The sequence below is a fragment of the Rhinolophus sinicus genome, linkage group LG01, assembly GCF_036562045.2.
Source record: "Rhinolophus sinicus isolate RSC01 linkage group LG01, ASM3656204v1, whole genome shotgun sequence".
NCBI lineage: Eukaryota > Metazoa > Chordata > Mammalia > Chiroptera > Rhinolophidae > Rhinolophus > Rhinolophus sinicus.
The window spans coordinates 34,819,690-34,843,462 of NC_133751.1; the positions used below are offsets into that span (position 1 = coordinate 34,819,690).

General features: G+C 36.3%; 1 protein-coding gene across 6 annotated transcripts in view; it reads right to left on the reverse strand.

Annotated features, from left to right (window-relative positions):
* Positions 1 to 23,773, reverse strand: part of LOC109449507 (serpin I2) — a 161,162-nt gene that overhangs the window by 119,360 nt on the left and 18,029 nt on the right. For 4 of the 6 annotated variants that reach the window (XM_019735864.2, XM_019735873.2, XM_019735837.2 and 1 more), the window contains 4 exons: positions 23,220 to 23,660; positions 18,284 to 18,457; positions 17,264 to 17,438; positions 1,726 to 1,893 (listed from right to left, as the gene is read on the reverse strand). In XM_019735864.2, coding sequence (XP_019591423.2) covers positions 1,726 to 1,893; positions 17,264 to 17,438; positions 18,284 to 18,457; positions 23,220 to 23,660 — 958 coding nt within the window. The remainder of the gene's footprint in view (positions 1 to 1,725; positions 1,894 to 17,263; positions 17,439 to 18,283; positions 18,458 to 23,219; positions 23,661 to 23,773) is intronic. The other 2 variants (XM_074327410.1, XM_074327411.1) reach the window with 2 other exon arrangements.

Genomic DNA, 23,773 nt, shown 5'->3' on the forward strand with positions numbered 1-23,773 from the left:
TTAAATAACATGAATAACCCACAGCATTTCATTTTTGAAATTAATTTATCACCTATCTAGATAAATGCCTTCAAGCAGTAATATGCCCTGTCTTAAAGGATGGAAAATCTTGTCACTGCTCCAAAGCCCAGGCTAAGAGGGCATCAGCTCAATCATCTGAAATAGCTGAAATGGAGGCAGTAGGAAAGAGGGGCTATTCATGAGGTGAAAACACAATACAGTCCCACTTAGGAAGCAACCAGCAGCCACATCAGGAGGGGACAAAAGATCCCTAGAGCCCCACTCTCTTGCCAGAAGAACCTAGGAATGTAGACATGTTAAAATTATCCCAGGAATAAGAACTAAAACAATATTTAAAGTTTCCAAATTAACTAAAAACTATAAGCAAAGAAATTATTTTCACTGCCATGAAAATAACTGAGTATTTATAAGCAACACAAATATATTTTGGCCTGCTTTATTAAGAGACTAAAGTGTTTTTTAACGTACATTGGCTATATTCAGGGAGTAGGTCAAGAGCAGGAAGCACACCAGTGCTTCTTCAGATCTGTGGAAAGACCAGAAAAGTATTCTTTGTTGTTCCCTCTAGGGCTGACTGTGGAGCTCAGTTTCTTCACCCTTATTTTTCCAGCACTGAGCCAGGTTCAAAGTAATAATTAGTAGAAAAGGCTTGAAATAATTAATCAATCAGTCAATGAAATGGTTGATATTTGAGTCCTTCCAAACTCAATTCACCAATGCCTCCAGCCTTCTCTAATAAATCTACTATACTCCTTGAAAGTTTAATGTTGGCATAAATCTACAATACTCCTTAAAAGTTTAATGTTGGCATATTCCTGAGTTCATATTCAAGTTGCCTTTTACCATGATTGTCAGCTATTATTGTTGGGAATTTTAGAGACTCAGCCCCCTAGCCAAGAGTGTATCAATATTCTTTTTATGAATAATAACTATTGGGTTAATATGACCCATTCTACAGACCATATATGTTCATTTCCTGTAAACTATCCTATTAATTTTTTAATAATATCTTACTTTTATACAGTGTTTCAACTAATATCACATATATCAAATTATCAGCTTTCAAATGTCTATATGTTTTATTTAAATAGTTAATGCCTAAAACTTTTATAGCTTATTTCCTCAGCTGAAATATCTTTTTTTTTTTTTTTTTGAGGTGGAAACTAGTTTTTTATTTATTGTGTAAAACATACTCTTTCACATCAAAAGCACTCTCCTTTAATAAACTAAAGCTAGGATAATCTGAAAATTTTCAAACAGCATTAGAGGGTATATTCTGACAGGTGAAAATATTCTACATTTTGCGGTTCTGTGTATGTGTATAGTAAGAGTAGTAGAGTGGTAGCGGCAGCAGAAGCAAGGAAAATGATGCATTTGTTTGGGTCAAACATTTGGTGGTGTGAGAAAGATGGTGGAATGGCAGACACTGAACATTCTTTCTCTACATCATTTTACTACCCACTAATTCTAATAAAAACACTACTTAAAGCATGGGGGCACTTTCTCATATTTTCACCCCAGTGTAGTTCATATACACTGTACACCATAATGCACCATTCTCAGACATTCTCAGACAATAAAATGTGAGCTGTGCAAGTTGGTCTGTGGCAATAAAGCAACAAGGTGGATAAGTACCACGCATACAAATATGCATCCCAGACTATTTATGAGGCCCTCATAGTTATCATGATTTATTTTACATACCAATTAAATTGAGCCAAGAGTGGTAATCAAAAGCATGAATGCCCTGGGCAATGTTGAAGGATGTCATTTTAAGGTGCTTTTTGGATTTCTCTCTCCAAGCCAGCACCACAGTGTTTGTATTGTTGGTTGTACTAGAAATGATAGCATCTAAAGATGCATTGTAAGTAACTAATAAAAAAAAGAAAACAAGCTTTAATTGATTTCTCACAAAACATGAGCAAAATAGAACTGTCTTAATATGTAAAGTTAAAAATTAAACTCAGATTATGATGACACAACCCAACACTTAAGAAAACACCTCACTAATCCCTCACCTCCCATTAAAGAACTTACAGTGAAAGTTCACCTCCCATTAAAGAACTTACAGTGAAAGTTCACCTCCCATTAAAGAACTTACAGTGAAAGGTTACAGCAAAGTCCACATTCAAACATTTTACCCAAACTAAGGATACCTTAATCTTTTTTCAATTGGAGCACATGAAGGAAACAATATTAATCACAATAATGATATGGGATTCTGGAGATCTAAGATGAATAATTGGACAAGTTCCTGAGTTCTTCCTCCTGGGTTTGAAGCAGTCAGACAGGAACTTAGCAGCCATCTGCTGCTCTCAAAGTTCCAGCTCATGATCAAACCATGGTTTATTTACATTCTGACTGGTCTAGAATGTTTGAGATTGGGATGGCTAGGACTCAATACCCTCCCATGATTCACAAAGACAGCTAGAGACTCGGGTGAAATGGCTGTTCCTGCTTCTGGATGATCTACTACCAGATGTTCTGGAGCAGAATCCCATTTCCCAAGCAGGGAAAGTGCTCCTGCTGCCTTTTGACATACCTTTCCATTCCTGTCAGACTGACATGCTCCAAAGACAAAGAGCCATACTGCTCTTTCCCCAACTTCGGACAACTGCTGACCTCCATGATTAGGTGGAAGTTCTCTTTTGCATTTTGCTCAATGATTTGCACCCACACTTGAAGGATTTGTGATTTGACTTCAAGACCAAATACCCACCTTACACAAACAGAGATGTTGTAACTTTGCATAGCTTAAGGAAAGTTGCTTTAATAAACTGGCTCTTGGAAATACTTTTGATCTGCATATTATATAGAATCAAAAGTGACATTCTTGGAAGACAACTCTCAACGGATCACTAGAATTCCTGCACTTCTTATGAAACTTTGTTCCACACTAACTTTCATGGATGTTTGCATAGAAAGCAACCTTGGAATGTAGACATGCTATCTCTCTCTCTTTGTAGCAAATGGTAGACAAATTTACTACTCAGAATGATAATGTATTTTTCTGGAACAAAAGGCAGGCGTGCATCCTGTCTACTATAAAAGACTCAGATTCTGTAAACTTGGGGCTTCTTTCCTGTAACACAACCCTCTGTATGTATAGGTATTCATCTGGGACCATCCGCTCTGCCTCTGTGGGACTGAAGGGCAAGGGAACTGACGCTAATAAGCTGATGGTCATGCTGCTTCCTGCACTGTGAGTCAGGAAGTCCTCTTTTCTCTAACACAGGAGTCTTGTGTCCTATATTCTCTGTCATTTTATGATTTTAAAAAAATGCATTTCTCCAAGTGAGCACCACAGCATTTGTATTGTTGGTTGTGCTGGAAATGGCAACCTAACTTCTTAGTAGCTAACTTGGAAATGGTTTTACTATTTTGGTGAAAGAACTTAATTTGCTTTACACACACACATGCACACACATATGTGCATGTGTGTATACATACATATGAAAATATACATTTTCAAAAAGTTACTAAAGGCAACAAAAAGTTACTAAAGGAAATTTTGAGAGGCAAGATAGCTCAATACATTTCTTTTCTTCTAGGCTATTCTATTGGCTTGATAACAACTAAGATTTATTAATTTAAGAGCTGATATGACATTATGTAAATAGCTTAATTTAACATATTTTATATCTATCTCACTATGAAATAGCTTAACATGACAAATTTAAAAGTAAGTTAATGAGTTTGAGTATCCAATGTGCCATCTATAGACATTCTCTCAAAATATGGCATCCGATCTGCAAAGATTTATTGGGCGTCTATTATGTGTCCTATGCTATAAGATTAATAAGAGAAGAAATAGACACATCCTGAATGCTCCCAAGTTTGGAATAAAAGATATGTAAATCAAATAACTAGAGAAAATTTTAGCACCTGATAAAGCAATGGATTGAGGGGTACAGAAATTATAATAGAACTTCAAAGAAGAACGAAAGCCTGTGACAAAAAGATATCATTTCAATACATGAAAAGCGGTGATAAAACACATGTGGGAAACAAGGTGAACTCCAGAATTTAGTGCTGAATGAAGACTAATCTACTCCTTTATTTTACAGATGAAGAAATAGAGAGCCATGCAAGTTCCATGATTTGGTCAAAGTCAGCAACTGACTATTGTCAGACTCTGGACCAGGGCCCAAGCATTCTGACCCTGATTTTGATATGGTTTAATATTACATAATATGCAATATTAAAAATCAAAGCTCAGGACACCAGCAGAGCTAGAGTACAAATTGAGAATACAGAGCATGATCTCTTGACCACTGGAACAGTGCTTCTCAAATCCTAACAGGCGGACATGTCCTCTGGAGATAAGATTCGTGTTAAAATGCAGATTATCATTCAGTAAACCTACGATTCTGCATTCTTACCAAAACCCCACTTGCTGCTCCTGATGGCTAAGGACCACACTCTAAGTAGCAGAGCACTAGAATACATTCTACAGAGTAGCCATCATTTTATACTCTAGAGAATTAGTCCATAGTTTTTAAAATTTGGGAGTCCAAATGTCCCTTTGGGAATGTGATGAAAGCTATAGACCCTCTCCACCAAAAAGATGTGGATGAACACAATTTTATATATATATAAAAATCCTGGTATCATACATATCTATGTATGATACCAGGATTTTTAAGAATCTTCCTGTCTCCACTCACAAAGCCCAACCATGATCGATCTGAAGAACTCAGTTGACGAATCTCCAGCTACAAGTTCATTTTGGATTCTAAAACACTCCACTTGCTTTCTCAAGTGATTCTAAAAGTTTCCATTACTAATGATGTTCAAGCTTTGTGTTCATCAATGACTATTTTGGGCTCCTCTTTTAAGCTTCTACTTCTTTAAAGTAAATGACTTTAACTGGCCTTTTCACTTTTCTATGCCTCTTAACTCCTAGAAACAGTATTTTTATGCCCTTTGTTCTCTATTCTTTTCTCACATCTACTGTCTTTTCTTTTAAAAAAATGAAAAGAAAAAGTAGGTAGACTGTAAGAGAGAAACAAAAAAATGAAAGAAAAGAGAAAGGAGAAAGGAAGGAAGGAAGGAAGGAAGGAAGGAAGGAAGGAAGGAAGGAAGGAAGGAAGGAAGGAAAGAAGGAAGGAAGGAAGGAAGGGAAGAAGGAAGGAAGGGATGGATGGAGGGAGGGAGGAAGGAAAGAAGAAAAGAAGGCATCTAGGAAGTGATGAATTCCTATGAAAATGGGTCCTTTGAGCCTCACTGGGGAGCAATTAATTTCAAGGACATAAAGGTCTCTGATCAGCTGCTATACCACTACTGCTGCTTTACTAGATGTATCAACAATATAAAATCTAGTAACAATTGTTTTCATTAGGAAGCAACCTCACTGGAAATATTCCTTTTGTTTACAGAAAAAGCTCAGGGTAATTATAGTTTGGCACAGTGATTCAGTATTATAAGATCTAAAGTATACAACAAACACTATATCTTCAAATCCATGGAAATTCCACAATATCTACACTACAATCAAAATAAGGTATATCTACCCAGAAAATTACTTTGTCATGTGTTCCCACATTATATCCAATTACCATCTTTAGTTTAGAGGCTATAAAGAAAGACATAAAGAAGTACATTCTGCTCTGGTATTCAAAGTATAGCTTTAAGATTTGAATCTGCAGGTTGCCAAATGACAGTTATGGGCTTGTAGTGTTATGTATTGAAGTCTCAACAATTCTCACTTTATTTCTAAAGCAAGATATAACTTGTTTCTGATTAAACTGTAGAATGCCAGAGCTCCTGAGAATGCCTGAGTAAAAGGTGAGAGTAAAGCCATTTCCTTAAATCCGAATTATCTGATAGATAAAAATGTTTTCCTCACTTCTCAAAGATAGGAAACGAAATGGTAGTTTATAATGTTTTTTAAAATATCAAGCTAGGAAATGGGATGAGCTGATAAATTAAATGATTTGTTTTTAATATTCTTGGTGAGTTTGGGGATAGGTAGAGTAAATTTTTTTTAAATTTCTGTTAGATCATATTTTGAGGAAGAAAAAGACAACTTGATCAATTCTGTCCATTAAGATGCTACCTTTCAACTTCTCTGCTCTCTTGCCACTTAGTCATTTAAAAAAAAAAAAAAAAAAACAGGCATTAAGGAAATCTGCCATCAATCCTTGCCCTTGTGTGTGTCAAAATGACCCTGTGTAATAGCAATTAGGTAATGTGGGAAAAGTGATTTGAAAATGAAAAGTAATACCTGAAAACTAAGTAATGCTATTAGGTGCACTTAGAGTAAGCTAGCATAAGACCACTCTTTATCATTTGCCAGCAGATAGAGCTGTAACAAGGTAGAAAATTGGGCCATTTCTAACTAGGAATTCTTATTATCATTTTCTAGGCTTTTACTTTATGAGTCATGTGACTTAGTAAAACACCCTGCCTTGAACTTTCTTTGATGTTCTCTTGTTTGAGAGAGTTTATTTTCAGTTGCTTTTCTTATTTTGAAGTTGGAATCCCATTCTCTCAGACCACCACAGGGCTCTCTATATTCTAAGCAACTACCATTTGAAAGAGGAAAGACAGAAATAACTCTATTGATTCCATTTTTAAAAATCAAAATGCATCTAATATAGCATTGCTAAGCAAATTAAAAAATAACAATGCAATTAATTTCATGACTTTTCAAAATGCTGATTAGACCCATGTCCATGATACAAATGGATCTTTCCATCATGCTATAGAGGAGCTGCAGGAACAGACCTGTTTCTTCACACCTAGGCAACCAGTTCACAGCTGGTTTCAAGTACTTTAAACACAGTAAGGGAACTGTGCAGAAAAGGCAGTGTGTTCCAGCTAACTCAGTGGTACACTATCTTTTTGTCTGGAGGACTGATTTAGACGCAGTGAAGTGGAACAACACACAAGCAAGACATTAAATCTGTCTTCTTTTCCAAACCTAGTTCCTATCAATTAGGAAGGCTCCCTAAGGAAACAACCTGGTGCCTGTATTCTAAATTCTCTGGCACAGTCCATTAATTACTGCGGCAATTAGTGATGTTATTATCAGTTCAAACTGTTTTGTACCTTCTCTTTTTTAAGATTTTTATTAAAATACAGCTAACATACAATACTATATTAGTTTCAAGTGCACGCCATAGTTGTCCAACATTTGTATGCCTAAAGAAGTGCTCACCATGATAAGTCCAGCAACCATCTGACACAATATCATGCTATCACAATATTATTGACTGTATTCCCTATGCTGTACATTGCATCCCCATGATTTATTTGCTTTATACCTGGAAATTTGGACCTCTTATTCCCCTTCACCTTTTCCCCCCTTTAAAGTTTTTTCAATTACAGTTGACATTCAATATTATTTTATAGTAATTTCTGGTGTACAGCATAGTGGTTAAACATTTATATAATTTAAGAAATGATCCCCCCGAATAGTGTAGTACCACCTGGCACTGTACATAGTTATCACCATATTATTGCCTGTATTCCCTGTGCTTTACTTTACATCCATGACTATTTTGTAACTACCAATTTGTACTTCCTAATCCTTTCACCCTGTCCCGCAACACTCCTCCCAACTATCACCCCAATAAATCAGGTATGCATCTGACACCATATGTAGTTATTACAATATTATTGACTATATTCCTTATACTATAGCCTACATCCCTATGACTACTGTGCAACCACCAATTTGTACCTCCTAATCCCTTCCCCCTTTTCATCTACCCGCAAACCTCCACCTATTTGGCAACCATCAAAATGTTCTTTGTGTCTGAGTTTGTTTCTGTTTTGTTTCATAATTTCATTCTTTAGATACCACATATAAACAAAATCACATTGCATCTGTCTTTCTCTGTCTACATTCCACACAGCACAATACTCTCCAGGTCCATCCATGCCACCACAGATGGCAAGAAACCATTCCTTTCCATGGTCAAGCAATATTCCATTGTATATATGTACCACCTCCTCTTTATCCATTCATCCATCAATGGACACCCAGGCTGCTTCCACATCTTGGCCATTGTAAACAATGTTGCAATGAACGTATGGATGCACACATCCCCTTGAAATTGTATTTTGGGCTTCTTTGGATAAAAACCCAAAGTGGAATTACTGGGTCCTTCTTTGTGTCTTGTTATAGCCTTTGTTTTAAAGTGTATTTTGTCTGGTATTGCTACCCCAGCTTTTTTTTTTCTACTCGTTTTCATGAAATATCTTTTCCCATCCCTGTTCTTACAGTCTGTGTGTGTCTTTCAATCTGAAGTCAGTCTCTTGTAGGCAGCATATCTTGTTTTCTTATCCATTCAACCACCTGTATTTTGTTTGGAGCATTTTATCCATTTACATTTAAAGTTATTGTTGATAGATATGTAACTATTGCCATTTTATTATTCATATTCTTTATCTTTATTTTTTTCATTTTAAAGAAGTCCCTCTAAGATTCTGTATAATACTGGTTTGGTGGTGATGAACTCCTTTAGCTTTTTTCTGTCCGGGATGCTCTTTATCCGTCCTTCGATTCTAAATGATAGCTTTGCTGGGTAGATTAATTGTGGTTGTAGGTCCTTGCTTTTCATCACTTTGAATATTTCCTGCCAATCCCTTCTAGCCTGCGAAGTTTCTGCTGAGAAATCAGCTGACAGTCTTATAGTAGCTCCCTTGTAGGTAACTAACTGATTTTCTCTTGCTGTTTTTAAGATTATCTCTTTGTCTTTACCTTTTGGCATTTTAATCATGTATTTTGGAGTGGGTCTGTTGGGTTCATCTTGTTCCTGGGCTTGTATATCTATTTCCTTCATCAGGTTAGGAAAGGTTTCCATCATTATTTTTTCAAATAGTTTTCAATTCCTTGTTTCCTCTCTTCTCCAGCTGGTACCCCTATGATGTGAATGTCGGTACTCTTGTTGTCTCAGAGGCCCCTTAAACAATCCTCATTTTTTTAATATTCTTTTTGCTGTTTTGATTGAGTGTTTTCTGCTACCTTAACTTCTTAATCACTGATTCACTCCTCTACCTCATCTAATCTACTATTGATTCCCTCTAAAGTATTTGTTTCCATTATTGTATTCTTTATTTCTGACTGGTTCTTGTTTTCTATCTCTATTTTTATGCTTCCTGTCTCTTTGTTGAAGTTCTCTCTGAGCTCATTGAGCATCCTTACAACCAGTGTTTGGAACTCTGCATCTGATAGATAGCTTGTCTTCATTTTGCTTAGTTCTGTTTCTGGAGTTTTGTTTTTTTCTTTTATTTGGGACATGTTTGTCTCCTTATTTTGGCTACCTCCCTGTGTTTGTTTCTATGTATTAGGTAGAGGTGTTATGACCCCTGGGTTTAGCAGAGTGGCCTTATGTAGGTGTTCTGTGGGGCCCAGTGGCACAGTCTCCCAGGTCACCAGACCTGGGCAACTCAGGTGTTTCCCTTGTGTGAGTTGTATGTGCCCTCCTGTTGTGGTTGAGCCTTGGTTGCTGTTTGCACATCAATGGGAGGGATTGACCCTCTGGCTTATTGGTTGTGAGGGCTGGCTGTGACTACAGTGCAGGAGCTGTGATGCAAGGCCTGACCTTATAGAGCAGGATTTGCTTTAGCAGGGCTGTGGTGCCTGCCCAGTCTGCCCGTTGGGTGTGTTGTCCTTGGAGGGGGATGGGTAATGTTTCGGCGCAGTCTGAAGCTGGCCACCTTGCATGCTAGCTCCAGGGCCTCCTGGGAGGGGAGCCGCTGCAGGCCAAGTTCATCTGCAGCCTGAGTCCTGCCCAGACCCAGTTTGCTTGAGCCACAAAGCCATCTGCAGATGACCACCACCCACTGGGCTTGGAGGTGCCTTGAGAGACCAAGTCCCAACCTGAGGCCGGCTATCACTAGTGCCAGATTTAGGGCTGCTCAGCCAGATATATATGACACGCTGAAGCCATGTGTTGCTTTGAGAGATTTTAGGAAAGTCATTATGAGCTAAGACAGGTCCTTTGTGCAGAACCACTGGCAGTGACTTGGTTGGGCTGGAAATTTGGGTGTGCTGAGGTCTCAGGAAACCACCAGCATAGGTGGACAAATGATGTTAGCTAGGTTCAAAGAGATTCAGCTATCATAGCCACCTATGTCTACAGGCCAGAAGGAGGGAGGGCTCAATACAGAAACAATGGCTTCCACCAGCTCCTCTGCCAGGGAGAAAGATGCCCTTCCAGCCCTCGCTCTGCAGCCAGACAATTCAGTTCCTCCCTGTATGTCCTGGCACCTTTGAAACTGCTGCCCCAGAGCTGGAGCTCAGAGTGAGACCATCAATGAGTAAGTATTTGAGCGGGCCCTTTAGGAGGAGCGCCTGGGAGTGTAGCTGCCCTCATCCCACTCAACCACTATCTTCACCAATTTTCATAGCCAAAAGTTTTGGGACTTCTCTCCCTGGCACTGGAACCCTGGGCCTGGGAGCCTGGGGCTGAGATATCTCGCTCCTCTTGGGGAGATCTCCACAACTGATAGATCCCTCCTAATTTTTGATGGTCAAATATAGGTGTGGGACCAGCCTGTTCTGTGTCTCTGCCCCTCCTACCAGTCTTGAGGTGACTTCTTCCATGTTGATTTTACCTTCTCTTAACCATGTCCAAACAAAGGGGGAAAAACATATTTCAACATAATAAAACATCAACAGTTTTTAACTGTTGGCAATTTAGAGTTCACTCTTTCAATAGCTGCACTTCCAGTCTATAGTTTCCAAGGTTTCCAGTGATATTGTCTATATGAGAAAGCAGTTATGTGAGACCCCCACAAAAAAGAAAAATTCCCTGAGATTTGAGACATTTATGTCTTGCCCCTATTGCCCAATACATCTATACTTACTTTACAAGCATTTCAGAATGTAATTATGTTTCCATTAGAATATAACACAGAACCTTTCAGACAAGATGAAATCATTTTCTCCTTCAAAATTTTATATAAGAAGATGAACCTTATCTTAAAGCAGTAAGCTAATACTCTTATGTCTGAAACTAAGCTTTCCCTTTGACAGTTAAGTTTCACAGCTATTTTATCGTTAGTTTCAATGAAATATTATTATCATATTTGCTCAAGTATGCCTTTCTTTCTGCAATTGTATATTCCCTCCTCACACAAGAAAATCAGCAAAAAATATTTCTTAAGGAATTCTAAGAACATCAATTTGTGTTGCTGGGGTAAAAAAGAATATATAATGAAAGTAACCATTGGTTGCTCTCTCCTAATAGAGTAACTCTTGCAGACCAAGGAGCATAATCACTATTAAGCCCACTGTCCTACACCTGACTCCAGCCTGCCTTCCTCCTTCTCCCCGCCTCCTCATTTCAGCCTTCCCCCCTTCTCTTCATATTGAAATAAGTGAGCTGAAAACAAATAACCAAAAAGTTTTAATTAAGCTCTAATCTCTATTGATAAATCTGAGAAAAGGCATTAATTCATTGGTTAGGACTGAAGTAGGGCCCCCTTTCAGAGATACTTGAGCTTCAAATCTAAAACTTGAAAGAAGAGAAAATTTTATATAGATACTTCACCTCCTATACTCCACTTTCTCCTTCTTGAGCTACCGTCTCTTCTACTGAATTTTCCTCAACATCCATTCATGTAGTATTAAACTGTATGTTATTTGTAAACATATTTTTCTCACCCTAACCATTTTCTTTTAACCATAAAAATCTCTCAATTTAAATAAAAAAATAAAAATCAGTATTCTACAAATATTTAGCAAGATTTCTTTTGTTTCTTTCTCTTTTCTTCTGAAATATTTTTCAATAGCATTTACCCAAATGTCAGACCATTTGAGTTGTTATAACAAAATACACTGAGTGGCTTAAACAATAATCATTTGTTTCTCACAGTTCTGGAGGCTGGGAAGTCCAAGATCAAGGCACTGACAGATTCAGTGTCTGGTCAGGGCCTACTCTCTGGTTTACAAATGGCCTACTTCTTGCTGTGTCCTCACATGAGAAGAAGTGAGAGAGCTCTCTGGTGACTCTTTTAAAGAGCACTAATCCCACTCATGAGAGCTATGCCTTCATGAGCTAATCACTTCCCAAATGCACTACCTCCTAATAGCATCACATTATGCATCTCAAAATATGAGTTTGGGGAGGACACAAAAATTTGGTACATAATATTCTGCCCCTGTCCTTCCCCAAAATTCATGCCCTTCTCTCATGCAAAGCACATCCCAAAAGTCCCCAAAGTGTGAACTCATTCCAGCACCAACACTAAAGTCTAAGTTCAAATCTCACCTAAATACCATATAAATCTGATATGGGTAAGACGCAGGACACAATTCATCCTAAGGTAAATTCCTCTCCAAACTGTGAACTTGTAAAACCAAACAAGTTATATGCTTCTAAAATGTAATGATGGACTAGGCATATGATAGGCATTCCTATTCCAAAATATAGAAATAGAGAAGAAGAAAGAAGTAATAGATCCCATGTAAATACAAAACCTCACAGGAAACTTCCATTAAATCTTATGGATCAAAAATAATCCCCTTTGTATGAAAGTCAATTTGGGGAATGTAATCAATAATGTTGTAAAGATTTTGTAGGGTATCCGATGGACACTTGTCTCATTAGGGAGACCACCTCAGGGATGATGTAGATGCCTGATCACTGCACTGTACACGTGAAGCTGAAGCTGAACAATAATGAATGTCAACTACAATTTTATATACATATATATATATGTAGTTACAAGAAGCGGAGTGCAGCATTCGGAATAGAGACAGTGGAAATGTCATGGCTGTGTGCGATGTCAGAGGGGTAGTGGACAGGGGGAAGGGGCTTGTCACTGTGTGAGGGATATAAATGATAAATGTCTAACTATTACATTGTTTTGTGCACCTGAAACTAATAAAAAAAATGTTAAACAAAACACTATTAACCATGAGCTAATAATTATGAAGCTGAGAAATGGGTACATGGGAGTTTATTATACTATTTTCTCTACTGTTGTATATTTTTAAAATTTTTATTAATAAAGTGTTAAAAACTAAAAAAAAAAAAGTGGGGGATTTTAAGTTTAAGTAAAATTAGCCAATCTGAAAAAAAATAATGATAATCCTCTTTGGTTTGATGCTTTGTCTTCCAGACCCACTGGGACTGCAGTGTCACTCCCCTGGGTACTGTTCATACTGTGTCAGCGACCCTACCCATGCTGGAGATCTCTGAGGTGGTCCCTCTCATGTCATAGCTCCACTAGGTGCATCCCATGCTACAGGTCTTTGCAGTACCTCCCCCCACCCCAACACACACACCCACGAAGGCACTGAGCTGGGGCATCCTAATCCACCTGAACCAGAGAGGCAGCCCTACCCTTTGAAACTGCTCTGCAATATCCCAGAAAGAAAGCTCCTGGAACTTGAACACACAGAAGCAGAATCTAACTAATATAAAGCATTGTAATTGAAAAAAGATTTTTAAAGCCCCCATAACTTGTAAGAAAATATCAAGCTTCTAACATACGCATAATGAGAGTTCCAGGGAAAAAAAGGGGGAAAGACAAAAAACATGGAAAAATAACATTAGAATTTTTTTTTCAAATTTAATAAAAACTATAGATGTACATATCCAGGAATCTCAATGAATTCTAAGCCACATAAACACACATACATATCAAGAAAAATAAGGCACATTCTAATCAAATTGCCTAAAATCAATGAAAAAGGAAAATCATATAAAACATTGTGCTACGTGCCATAGAGGACACTAAGAAAACAAAGGCCATATTGCCTGCTCTAAGAAGATTGTTTTAAGTTTCAGTTTATGGATAAATGTGATTTGCATGTGAGGCATCCAAATGTCCTTCTGGGATTGGAATGGTTATGACAGACAGGACCAAATTCTGATGTGGGTACAAAAATTTGTATGAGGGTTTCAGAGATGAAGGAGCATCTGAAAGGAACATTTTCAAAAGCAACCCAGGGAAAAAGCCAAAATTGAGAACTTTGCAAATCATGCAAGGAAGAGTCCATTTGAATTAGATGGATGAAGAGGAAAAATGAGGAGCTTGGCAAAGGTAAGGGAAGTTTCAGGAACAATACTAGCAAGAAATACTCCTGTTTGGTAGCAAAGATGGGATATCCTTATCACAAGATAAAGAGGTAGTCAACATTGAGACGGCAACTAGGGAAGAGACTGATCACAGGGCTCAGGAGGGCTTCAGTGACCTGCAAGTGAAACAGTCCCTACCTGGAGACTTCTTTGTAGGACATTCAAAAATGGTTCATCAGTCCACATTTTCTTCTTTTTCTTTTTTTTTTTTTTTTTTTGAAATTAAAGTTTATTAGGATGACAATTGTTGGTAAAGTTGCATAGGTTTCAGGCGTATGATTCTGTAATACATCATCTATATATCACATTGTGAGGTCACCACCCAGAGTCAGTTCTCCTTCCATCACCAGACATTTCATCCCTTTGACCCTCATCTACCACCCCTCTGTCCTCCTCCCTTTATTCTGCTATAAGATGAAATAGTGCCATTTGCAACAACATGGATGGATCTTGAGATGATTATGCTAAGCAAAGTAAGTCAGACAGAAAAAGTCGAGAACCATATGATTTCACTGATATGTGGGATATAAAACTGAAAACAACAAAGGAACAAGACAAACAAATGAAGAAACAAAAATTCAGACACATTCTACATTTTCAGATCTCAAATCCTGAAGATTCCTGTTTCAGAAGTTTGCTCGTTTCTCTCCTTGCTTTATCATTTCCACTTACTCATGATCAAAAGCCTTCGAACTAGCCAGTCTGACAAGTTTCTTTCTTTGTCCTCCAACCCAGGATAGACAGAACTACCAAATAAACCTTTCCTAAATACTGTCTGCATGAGGTCTTTCCAAGTTTCCTCAAAACTCTTCAATGCTTCACTGTTTCATTTTCTATCAAATGTGAATTGATCTGGTTGATAAGATCTCCCAATGCATGTCCTTATTAGACCTATTCACGTCTGTTCTGTGAATATTCAGTCTCTGATCCATTAATGTCCATCTCTTCCTCCCTCATCCATATGCCTGCTTGTCTACCTTTATTCTTGTTCACCATACTCTCCCTTTTTGCCTCCACCTATCCATCCTTCAGGTACCATCACCCACCCTTATAGCTTTTCCAATGGTTTTTCCTGCATAAAAATTACAATAGGAGTCAAAATCTTGTTCATATGGTTTAGTAATTTTTAGTACCATGATACAGTGTTCTAATAAATTATTTTATATTAGTCCTTAATTCTTATTCATATATTAAGTTTCTTGAGGGTTAAGCCTATAATTCACCTTTCTTCTAGTCTCCAATGCCTAAGACAGTTTTAAGGCACATAAAAGATAAATTAATAATTGCTGATTGATTGACACATCAAGTCTACAATTCAAATAAACTGGCCAAGATAAATGTACTTTCTCAGCTATTCTTCTAAAGATTATCCACTTAGTTACAGTGAATTTTGATTTGAAGAGCTAAGAAATATGTAATCCAAATTACATAACTAGCAAAGATCCCTAATTTTTTTTTTCATGTAAAACTTTTCTATAGCCAATTCCTAATTGCAGTGATTTAGAACCTAACTTCAAAGTTGGATTCCTTAGGTCATAAAGATGAATCTCTACTGTTCATATTAAACTAATTTCCCATGTTCTCTTGTCAGTAGACAAAGAAACCACAGATCAGAAGATGTCAGAATGTGATGAACAATGAATTGACATCGGCCAAGAGAAAAATCCATCTCCTTCAACTTAACAGACAAATGCTCATCAGCAGTTTACTTCCCCAATAAGGTTGTTTGTTGAGAGGTTTAAATGAAATTGCAACAGGGTCTAGAATGAGAACTTTTCATTATCTCCCTAAGTATAAAGAGAATATTTAAACATTACTCTTATTCAAAAAAAACAATCTCAGTTTTAAAATCTTACTTGTTATATCCCCAACCTTGCCCAAAACAGAACTTATCAGCTACTTCTCTGCATTTATTCATGTTAATTTAAGGTCATGGAACTCAAATAATACACTAAACTTCAGGAAACCTACTACAAGTAGATTTGAAGGGCTATGACTTTATTACTGCAGTCTACCTATTTCTTGGCTTATGTATTAAATACCATGCTTGTTTGGAAGCAGCTGCAATAGCTCCCTACAGTTTCTAGTACTGTGATTTTTATTTTCATGTTATGAAAACATAACATCATTTTGTACCTGTCACACATGGTGTGACAAAAAAATATTGTCTTTTGTTTTTCCCACTATTAATATCATGCCAAAATTAAAGGACAGGAGAAGATACCAAAGACATGGTATGATTTATGTTGAAGAAAAAAATGCAGAATCTATAGTTTTTCATGTGGAATACTATTATTGTGGGTTATGTATTAAAGAATTAGTTCCAACCTCCTAAAACCCATAAAGGGTGAAACTACCATAAAAGCCAACAATTGGGTCCATTTTGACTGTCCCTTCTTCAAAGTAGATTAGGAATAGACTTACAATATTAAAGCCAATGAGATTATGAGTTCCCGTTTCTTTCAGTGGGCATTATTTAGTGTAGCAATTTAGAAATTAGAAAATTACTATACTCCTTAGTCTCTGGACCAAAGGAGATATCAGAGCAGATGTTGCACATTTGGATCTTGAACCATCAGATGCAAATTTTGGAAAAATTAGGCATATTGTGAAACTAATGAACTCACTGGTGATTAGGTTTTTGAAATTCTGGCTTTCTGTAGTTGTTTTATAACACAATTCTATCCAACAGAGAACTGCTGTTCAAGTACTCTAGATCAGAGGAACTCAGTCGTTGTATCAAAAAAAAAAAAAAAGAAAAATAGAAGAAAAGATAATTAAGAGTATTCCCTTTTGAAGGCAGTCAAGCTAATATACTTCCCATGAGACCATAAAGAAAAAAGGATTAGTTTTTGAGGGAACTTGTTAAATTATGTTTTTTATGCAGCCCAGAAGTGACTAGAGGAAACTAGCTAGTTTCAGAGTTGGAAGTTAAATGGATTCTGTGACAATTTTTTTCCCTTCTCTTGAGATCTTTTTCAATGCACTGAATTAATTGTATGAGGTATAAATTTTAGAAGGAAAGAAAAGAAAGAAGTCCTGCGAGTGTGCAGGGATAGCCCACAGTCCGGGACAAAACCTCCAGAGAACAAGTTACTGGTTTCTAGATTTGAATATTTTGTATGTAACATTTTCACCAAAGAATATAAATGTAGAAGTCGAAGGTAACCATTTCATTCATTACTATCAAAATGCAGTACCTTGCCTGACCCAATCTCCGTGATGAAGTTTGTGCTCGAACGTATAGCAACACGTGTGGTATCCAGAGAGCAGTTCTGCCCAGTTAAAGGTCATGGTGGCTTCTTCATCTTCACATGCACTAGCAGGACGCTCAAACAGGGAAATCAAGGCTGCCGTGAAAGCAATGGCTTGAACCTTGAGACAAACATTGAAAGAAAAACAAGCATGGGCAGAGAAATTGTTGCAAGAAGAGTCCATGTTCTTTAAGATTCATAAAAAAATGATATTTAATTAATTGGAATTTCTTTGATATTATTTAAAGGATACAAACAGTTATATTAAAAGACAGAACAACTATGAGGTTGGTAAGGCAATTACCAAGGGCGGTTCATTTGCTTTTATGATACACTTGTCATTAAAAACAGTTAAGAATGAAAAGCTTTCACAATTATGAAGGGAAACTGTTCAAAGTAGACTACTTCAGAGTTCACAGGCATACTCTAGTGTCATTCAGTAAGTAATAGTTTTACAGAGGTCGGGTGGAATTTGATAGGAAGACAGAAATCATTGCATCCAATGTCTGGGTGCCTGTGCTACCCTAGTGCATCTATCCTTTGTTACATGATACCGGAAATAATCACTTTCCATAAGGCTGGTACTGAGAAGTCTGAAACCTTATGAATGAAAATCAGAATAATTAATGTGAAAGTGTTATAAGAGATAATTTTAGACATTTAATATTTAATGTTCATTAATATTGGGATCTAACAGATTATAAGCATCTTATGGTGAAAACAGCTAGCAATTTTTTTTTCTAAATAAGAAAAAATTAGATTACACCTAGGCAAGAAAACACAATGAAGGTTGGTTTTCATAAGCAAAAGGATTGTGACCTAATCCATGTCCATCATGGATTAGGCCTTATAGTTTATAATGTAGGTCAGTTAGGTCACATCCATTACATTGTATTTCTATATGGATCTAATCATCTACAGTTAGATCACTAAAGTAGTGGTCAATCTTACCATTCCCTTGCTTACCTTTCCAGTTGTATCCCCAAAAGAAAGAATTGATTCATTGGCATCGAGAGGGTCATACCAATAATCCATGCAAATTGGTGTTCCTTTCAGGCCTTGGAGTTTATATTGACAAGGGAATTCTTTGGATAGTAGATCATAGAAACAAATCTCTTTACTTGTAAAAGCCACTGCTATCTAAAGTAGCAAAGTAGAAAATCAGAAAGCATTTCTGATGGATTTAGTGAAATCAATATGCAAAGAAGACAGGCTAATCTTTAGTACCTAATCAGACAGTGTTCCTTGAGGGTTCTTAAGACTATTACAGAAGTATAGCATGGTGGCACACATGTGCTGTATTCTAACTGGACTCTGACCAAGAAAAAGTGTTTTCCATTAAAGTCATACTTTGAACATACTTTCTCCCCTATCCCTACTTCACACATCCACCAACATCTTCCATCCATGAGAGACTAGATGACCAATCACAAAGGAAAAACAAAGACACAGAGAACTACAACATCACATAGTCGTACCAGGAACTTTACAAACCATGTTTTATAAAGCAAGCAGATGCTTTCACAGAAGTCAATTGATTAAAAACTGGGTAAGTAGCCTCCTCAATCAGATAAAATCTGAAAATCTATTTTTAAAAGGGTAACTAAATTTGTCGATAAAAGTGACAAAACCTATCTAGACTAATCCAAGAAAAAAAGAGAAAAGATACATGTTACTAAAATAATTAATAAAAGAATGAATGTTACTATTAATTTTATAGAAATAAAAAAGGAATATAAAACAATACCATGAACAATTATATGCCAACAAATTAGATAACTTAGAAGAAATGGACAGATTCCTAAAACAAAATTACCTAAACTAACTCAAGAAGGCAGAAAAACTCAGCATGCATAGAACAAGAGACTGAATGAATAATAATAAAAATTAAAAAAAAATCCCCAAGAAGAAAATTCCAGGCCTGGATGGCTTCCGTAATAAATTCAACCAAACATTTAAAGAATCAACACCAATACTTCTCAAACTCTTCCAAAAATAGAAGTGGCGGGAACACTTCCCAAATCATTTTATGAAACCAGTATTATCTTAATACCAAACCACACAAAGACAGCACACACACACACCACAAACTGCAGATCAATATCTCTAATGAATATAGATGTAAAAATTTTCAATTAAATAGTAGCAAAGAAACCCAAAAACATTTTTAAAATATTACATACCATGGCCAAGAGATATTTATACCAGGAATGCATGGTTAGTTTAACATACAGATACAATCAATGTAATACACCATTTTTCTTAAATTAAATTTATTGGGATGACAATGGTTAGTAAAATTACATAGGTTTCAAGTGTGCAATTTATAATACATCATCTATATGTCACATTGTGTGATTGCCACCCAGAGTCAGTTCTCCTTCCATCACCAGATATTCCATCACCCCTATACCATATTAATAAAATAAAGGACAAAAACTGTATGATTATCTCAATACATAAGAAAACAAAATTGACAAAATCCAACGCATTTTCATGGTAAAAATACTCGATAATCCAGGAATAGAAGAGAATGTCCTCAACCTGATAAAGAGCATGTGAAAAGAAAACCCACAGCTAGTATGATACTTAATGGTGAAAACTGAATATATTCTCCCTAAGATTAGGAACAAGATGAGGACGTTCACTCTATCAACTTCTATTCAACACTGTACAAAAGTTCTAGCCAGGGAAATTAGGCAAGAAATAAAGACATCCAGATTGAACAGGAAGAATTTAAACTATCTCTTTTAGTAGATGGCATGATCTTATACAAAGGAAATCCTAAAGAATCAACGACAACTAACAACAACAAAGATTAGAACTAATAAGTGAGTTCAGCAAAGTTGCAGGATATAAGATAATTTTTTTAAATTTATTGTATTTTATACACTAGCAACAAACAATCTGAAAATAAAATTACCATAGGCAGTGTTGAAAGAATGAAAAGACAAAACATGAACTAGTGTACACTATTGATCAAGTATCCATTTGATAAATGTATATACCCAGAATCTATAAAGAACTCCCAAAAGCCAACAATAAATAACAAAATAAACTCAAAAAAATATTAGTAAAACATTTGAACAGACTTCACTAAAGAAGATATACAGGTAGTAAATCCGTACATGAAAATATCCTCAATATTATTAGCCTTTAGGGAAATGTGAATTAAAACCACAATATTATAAAATACAAACCTATTAAAATGGCTCAAATTAAGAGAAACAAAACACCTGATCATACCAAATACTGGTGAAGATACGCTATATCCATACACAACAATATAAAGATAAATTACTGACATATCCAACAATATGGATGTATCCAAAAATAGTATGCCAAGTTAAAGAAGTCAGACAAAAAAGGAGCACACATTGTATGATGTCAATTATGAAAAAGTCTAGAAAATGCAAACCAATCTCTAGTGACAAAAAGCAGATCATTCGTTACCTGACAAGGAAGGAAGGGAGTTGGTTGGATCGGGGATTACAATAGGGCACAAGGAAACTTTTGGGGGTGATGAAACTGTTCATTATCTTCACTGTACTCTTGGTTTTTCACAGGTATACAAATGTATTAAAATGTATTCATTTGGATACTTTTAACATGTGCAGTATATTTTTGTGTAATTATACTTCAATAAAGCTGTTTTTAAAAAGAAGAGAGCAACACCCCTTAAGCTTTTATGTTGAATAAGTGCAAAGGAAAGTCTAATATTTAATTATCAGTCCTGGAAAGAAGAAAAAGCACAACATAATCATTACATAATATAGCAACACAAACATTACATGATAACAACAGAATGCTGCACACAGATATAAAAAAAAAAATCTGGACTAGAGCTATCTTTTAATCCATATCAGTTAAGCAGTAACACCAGACCCTTTGCAAGAAGTCTGTGCCACGATGGAGGCAACAAAGACTAAAAAAGCACAGGTTCTGAAATCAGGCTGCTTCCATTCACAAATCTTGCAACACTGATTACATTCTGTGTAACATCAGGCAAATTTCACAACCTCTCCTTGCTCAATCTCTGATTCTTGAAGTGGGAATACTATTCACTTCACGGCAATCTTGAGAGGATTAACAGAGCAGGCCATATCACATAGTAAGCTGATGATGATGATGCTTCTTTATGGTTCCAGGCAGTAGAGCACCAACTAAAAAGAAACTGGCTCTCTGGAGAAATGGCTGATTCTGGATCTTGCATAATAAATATACAAGATAGTCCTGGAACATTTTGTCATACCAGAAAGCAAAGAAGTTTTCAAAGACTGTTAGGGCTATATTAAAACAGACTCAGAAGCTGACTTATATTCGTTCCACTGTCCAAAGATAGTACAATTTGTGGGATGGGATAAAAACTCAATGGATAGACACAATTCAATTTTTTTAAACCCATGTGTTTATAGTGAAATTGATAACAATAATGATAAGAGTACTCATTTTTTCTCCTTAGAGGATCTTAGAAAACCAGCTGATAATTTTGAATACTAGTAAATAAAAGTAGTCATTTATTCTGTAATAAATTACTATTTGTAATACAATTTATACTACATGATAGCTAAATAATTGACAAGGGGATTTTTTTAATAGAAGTATTCCAGCTTATAAAGGAAGAAGAAATGATGAAATTAGAACGTCATCATCTTGCAATCCTTAATAAACTGATGAATCTAGGAATAATCAGCAGTAACTGTTAACATTCCAAGAAGAGAGAGAACCAAGCATTTTGTTCCTCCTGATTTAGGAACACCGAGACTTTAGACTTGACTACTGATTTACTGGAAATACAAAGAACCAGTAGACATGTTAAACAACCCCATATAAATACAATCTGCAAAATCAAGACTGTGGGAAAATTTAAAGGACAAAGACCGAGTTCCTTTAATTAAAAAATCAACAGCAACAACAACAACAAATGCAAGAATAAAGAAAAGATGGAGGAAAATCAAAAGAGGTCAAAAGAGACATAAAGACTTTTCACAATGTTTGGACTTTTTTCAGATCTTGGTTCAAACGAACAATAAACTGTTAAAAATCATAAGGAAATATGTACATGACTGAATATTTGATGATATTAAGGAATTACTGCTATTTATATTAAATGTGATAGTGGCATTATGGTTATGCTAAGAAGAGACATATTTTAGAACTACCAAATATTTATAGATTAAATGATTGTTGCTTTTGATTTCAACAAAGGGAATATATAGATGAAAGAAGATTTGCTGTGACTTGGAAAATGGTCAAGGGTGGATACTGGTTCTTCGTACTGTTATCCCTGTTTGTAGGTGTGTTTAAATTTTTTCAAAGTGAAACTTATCATCTGGTTAATATAAAATACTAAGAATATGAATTCTTTAAGTGGCACCCTTCCCTCACAAATTGATTTTTCTTTCAGTAAGTTATCTTGCTCATAGGGTATAATTATATGAGGATATTTGGGCTGAATGGGCCCTACCCATCGGAATTAAGAAACCGATTAGTACAGTGGTCAAAATCATCAAAATCAGACAAGCAGTGCTCTGTAATTGCACTCAGCTGTGCCATGCACTGTTAAAGCCTCTCAGCTCTGCATATAGATCCATGATTCTGCTGTAAACTATCCAGTCGTAAAGGTCTTATTAGCTAGTAATGCAGCATGGCCACATTTGGGACAGAGCCAACAACCTGAGTCAGTATCAGCCGTGTCATTTAAAGGCACAGAAGAGAAAGCTTGGGACATCGAGTAGCTCCCTTGGCTGTACTTGCATTCCCTCCAGGTCAGGTAAAAGGCACAGAAGAATAAAGCCGCTCTTTGTCACTGCTAGTGTTATACTTGGTATTGATCTGGAGCCCTGTCCCATAATTTTTCCCCTTTTACAAGCAGTAAATTTATTTTATAAAGATGTTGTACCTTGTTTACATTTTCCAGTGAAACCAGACTTGTCACCCACAGGTGTTTAAGCTTGGTGGCATCTGAAGTGATGGGAAGTGTTTCTTGCAGCTTTAAATTCTCTCCCCAGATTCCTAATAAACCTTCCTTACTGATGGTCAGATAACGACTTGAACTTTTTAAGAAAATTACTTTTTGAATGGTGTCTTTGTGTTTCACTGGGAGGAATTCAAGGTCTTTCCACTGGGGAACCACAGTTGCCTTTGCTCGTTCATAATTCTCAGAAAGTGCTAACAGTATAAACGAAGTCAACTTGTCCCAATTAATGAATCCATCTTGGGCCACATCCACTTTGTCAAAGAGCTCCCCATATTCTTCCTTTGTGCCCCAACCAACAATCTCTGTCATCCTCTGCATAAACTCTTCTCTGGACATACAAATGGTTTGAGTTGGCTCTGGGGACTACAAACAGGAATAAAAACAAGACAAAAGTGAAAGCATCCTAAGTATCAGAGCGTTGTGATACAGTGAAAAGTATCTTTGACTTTATAACAGTACTATACTTAAATGAATTT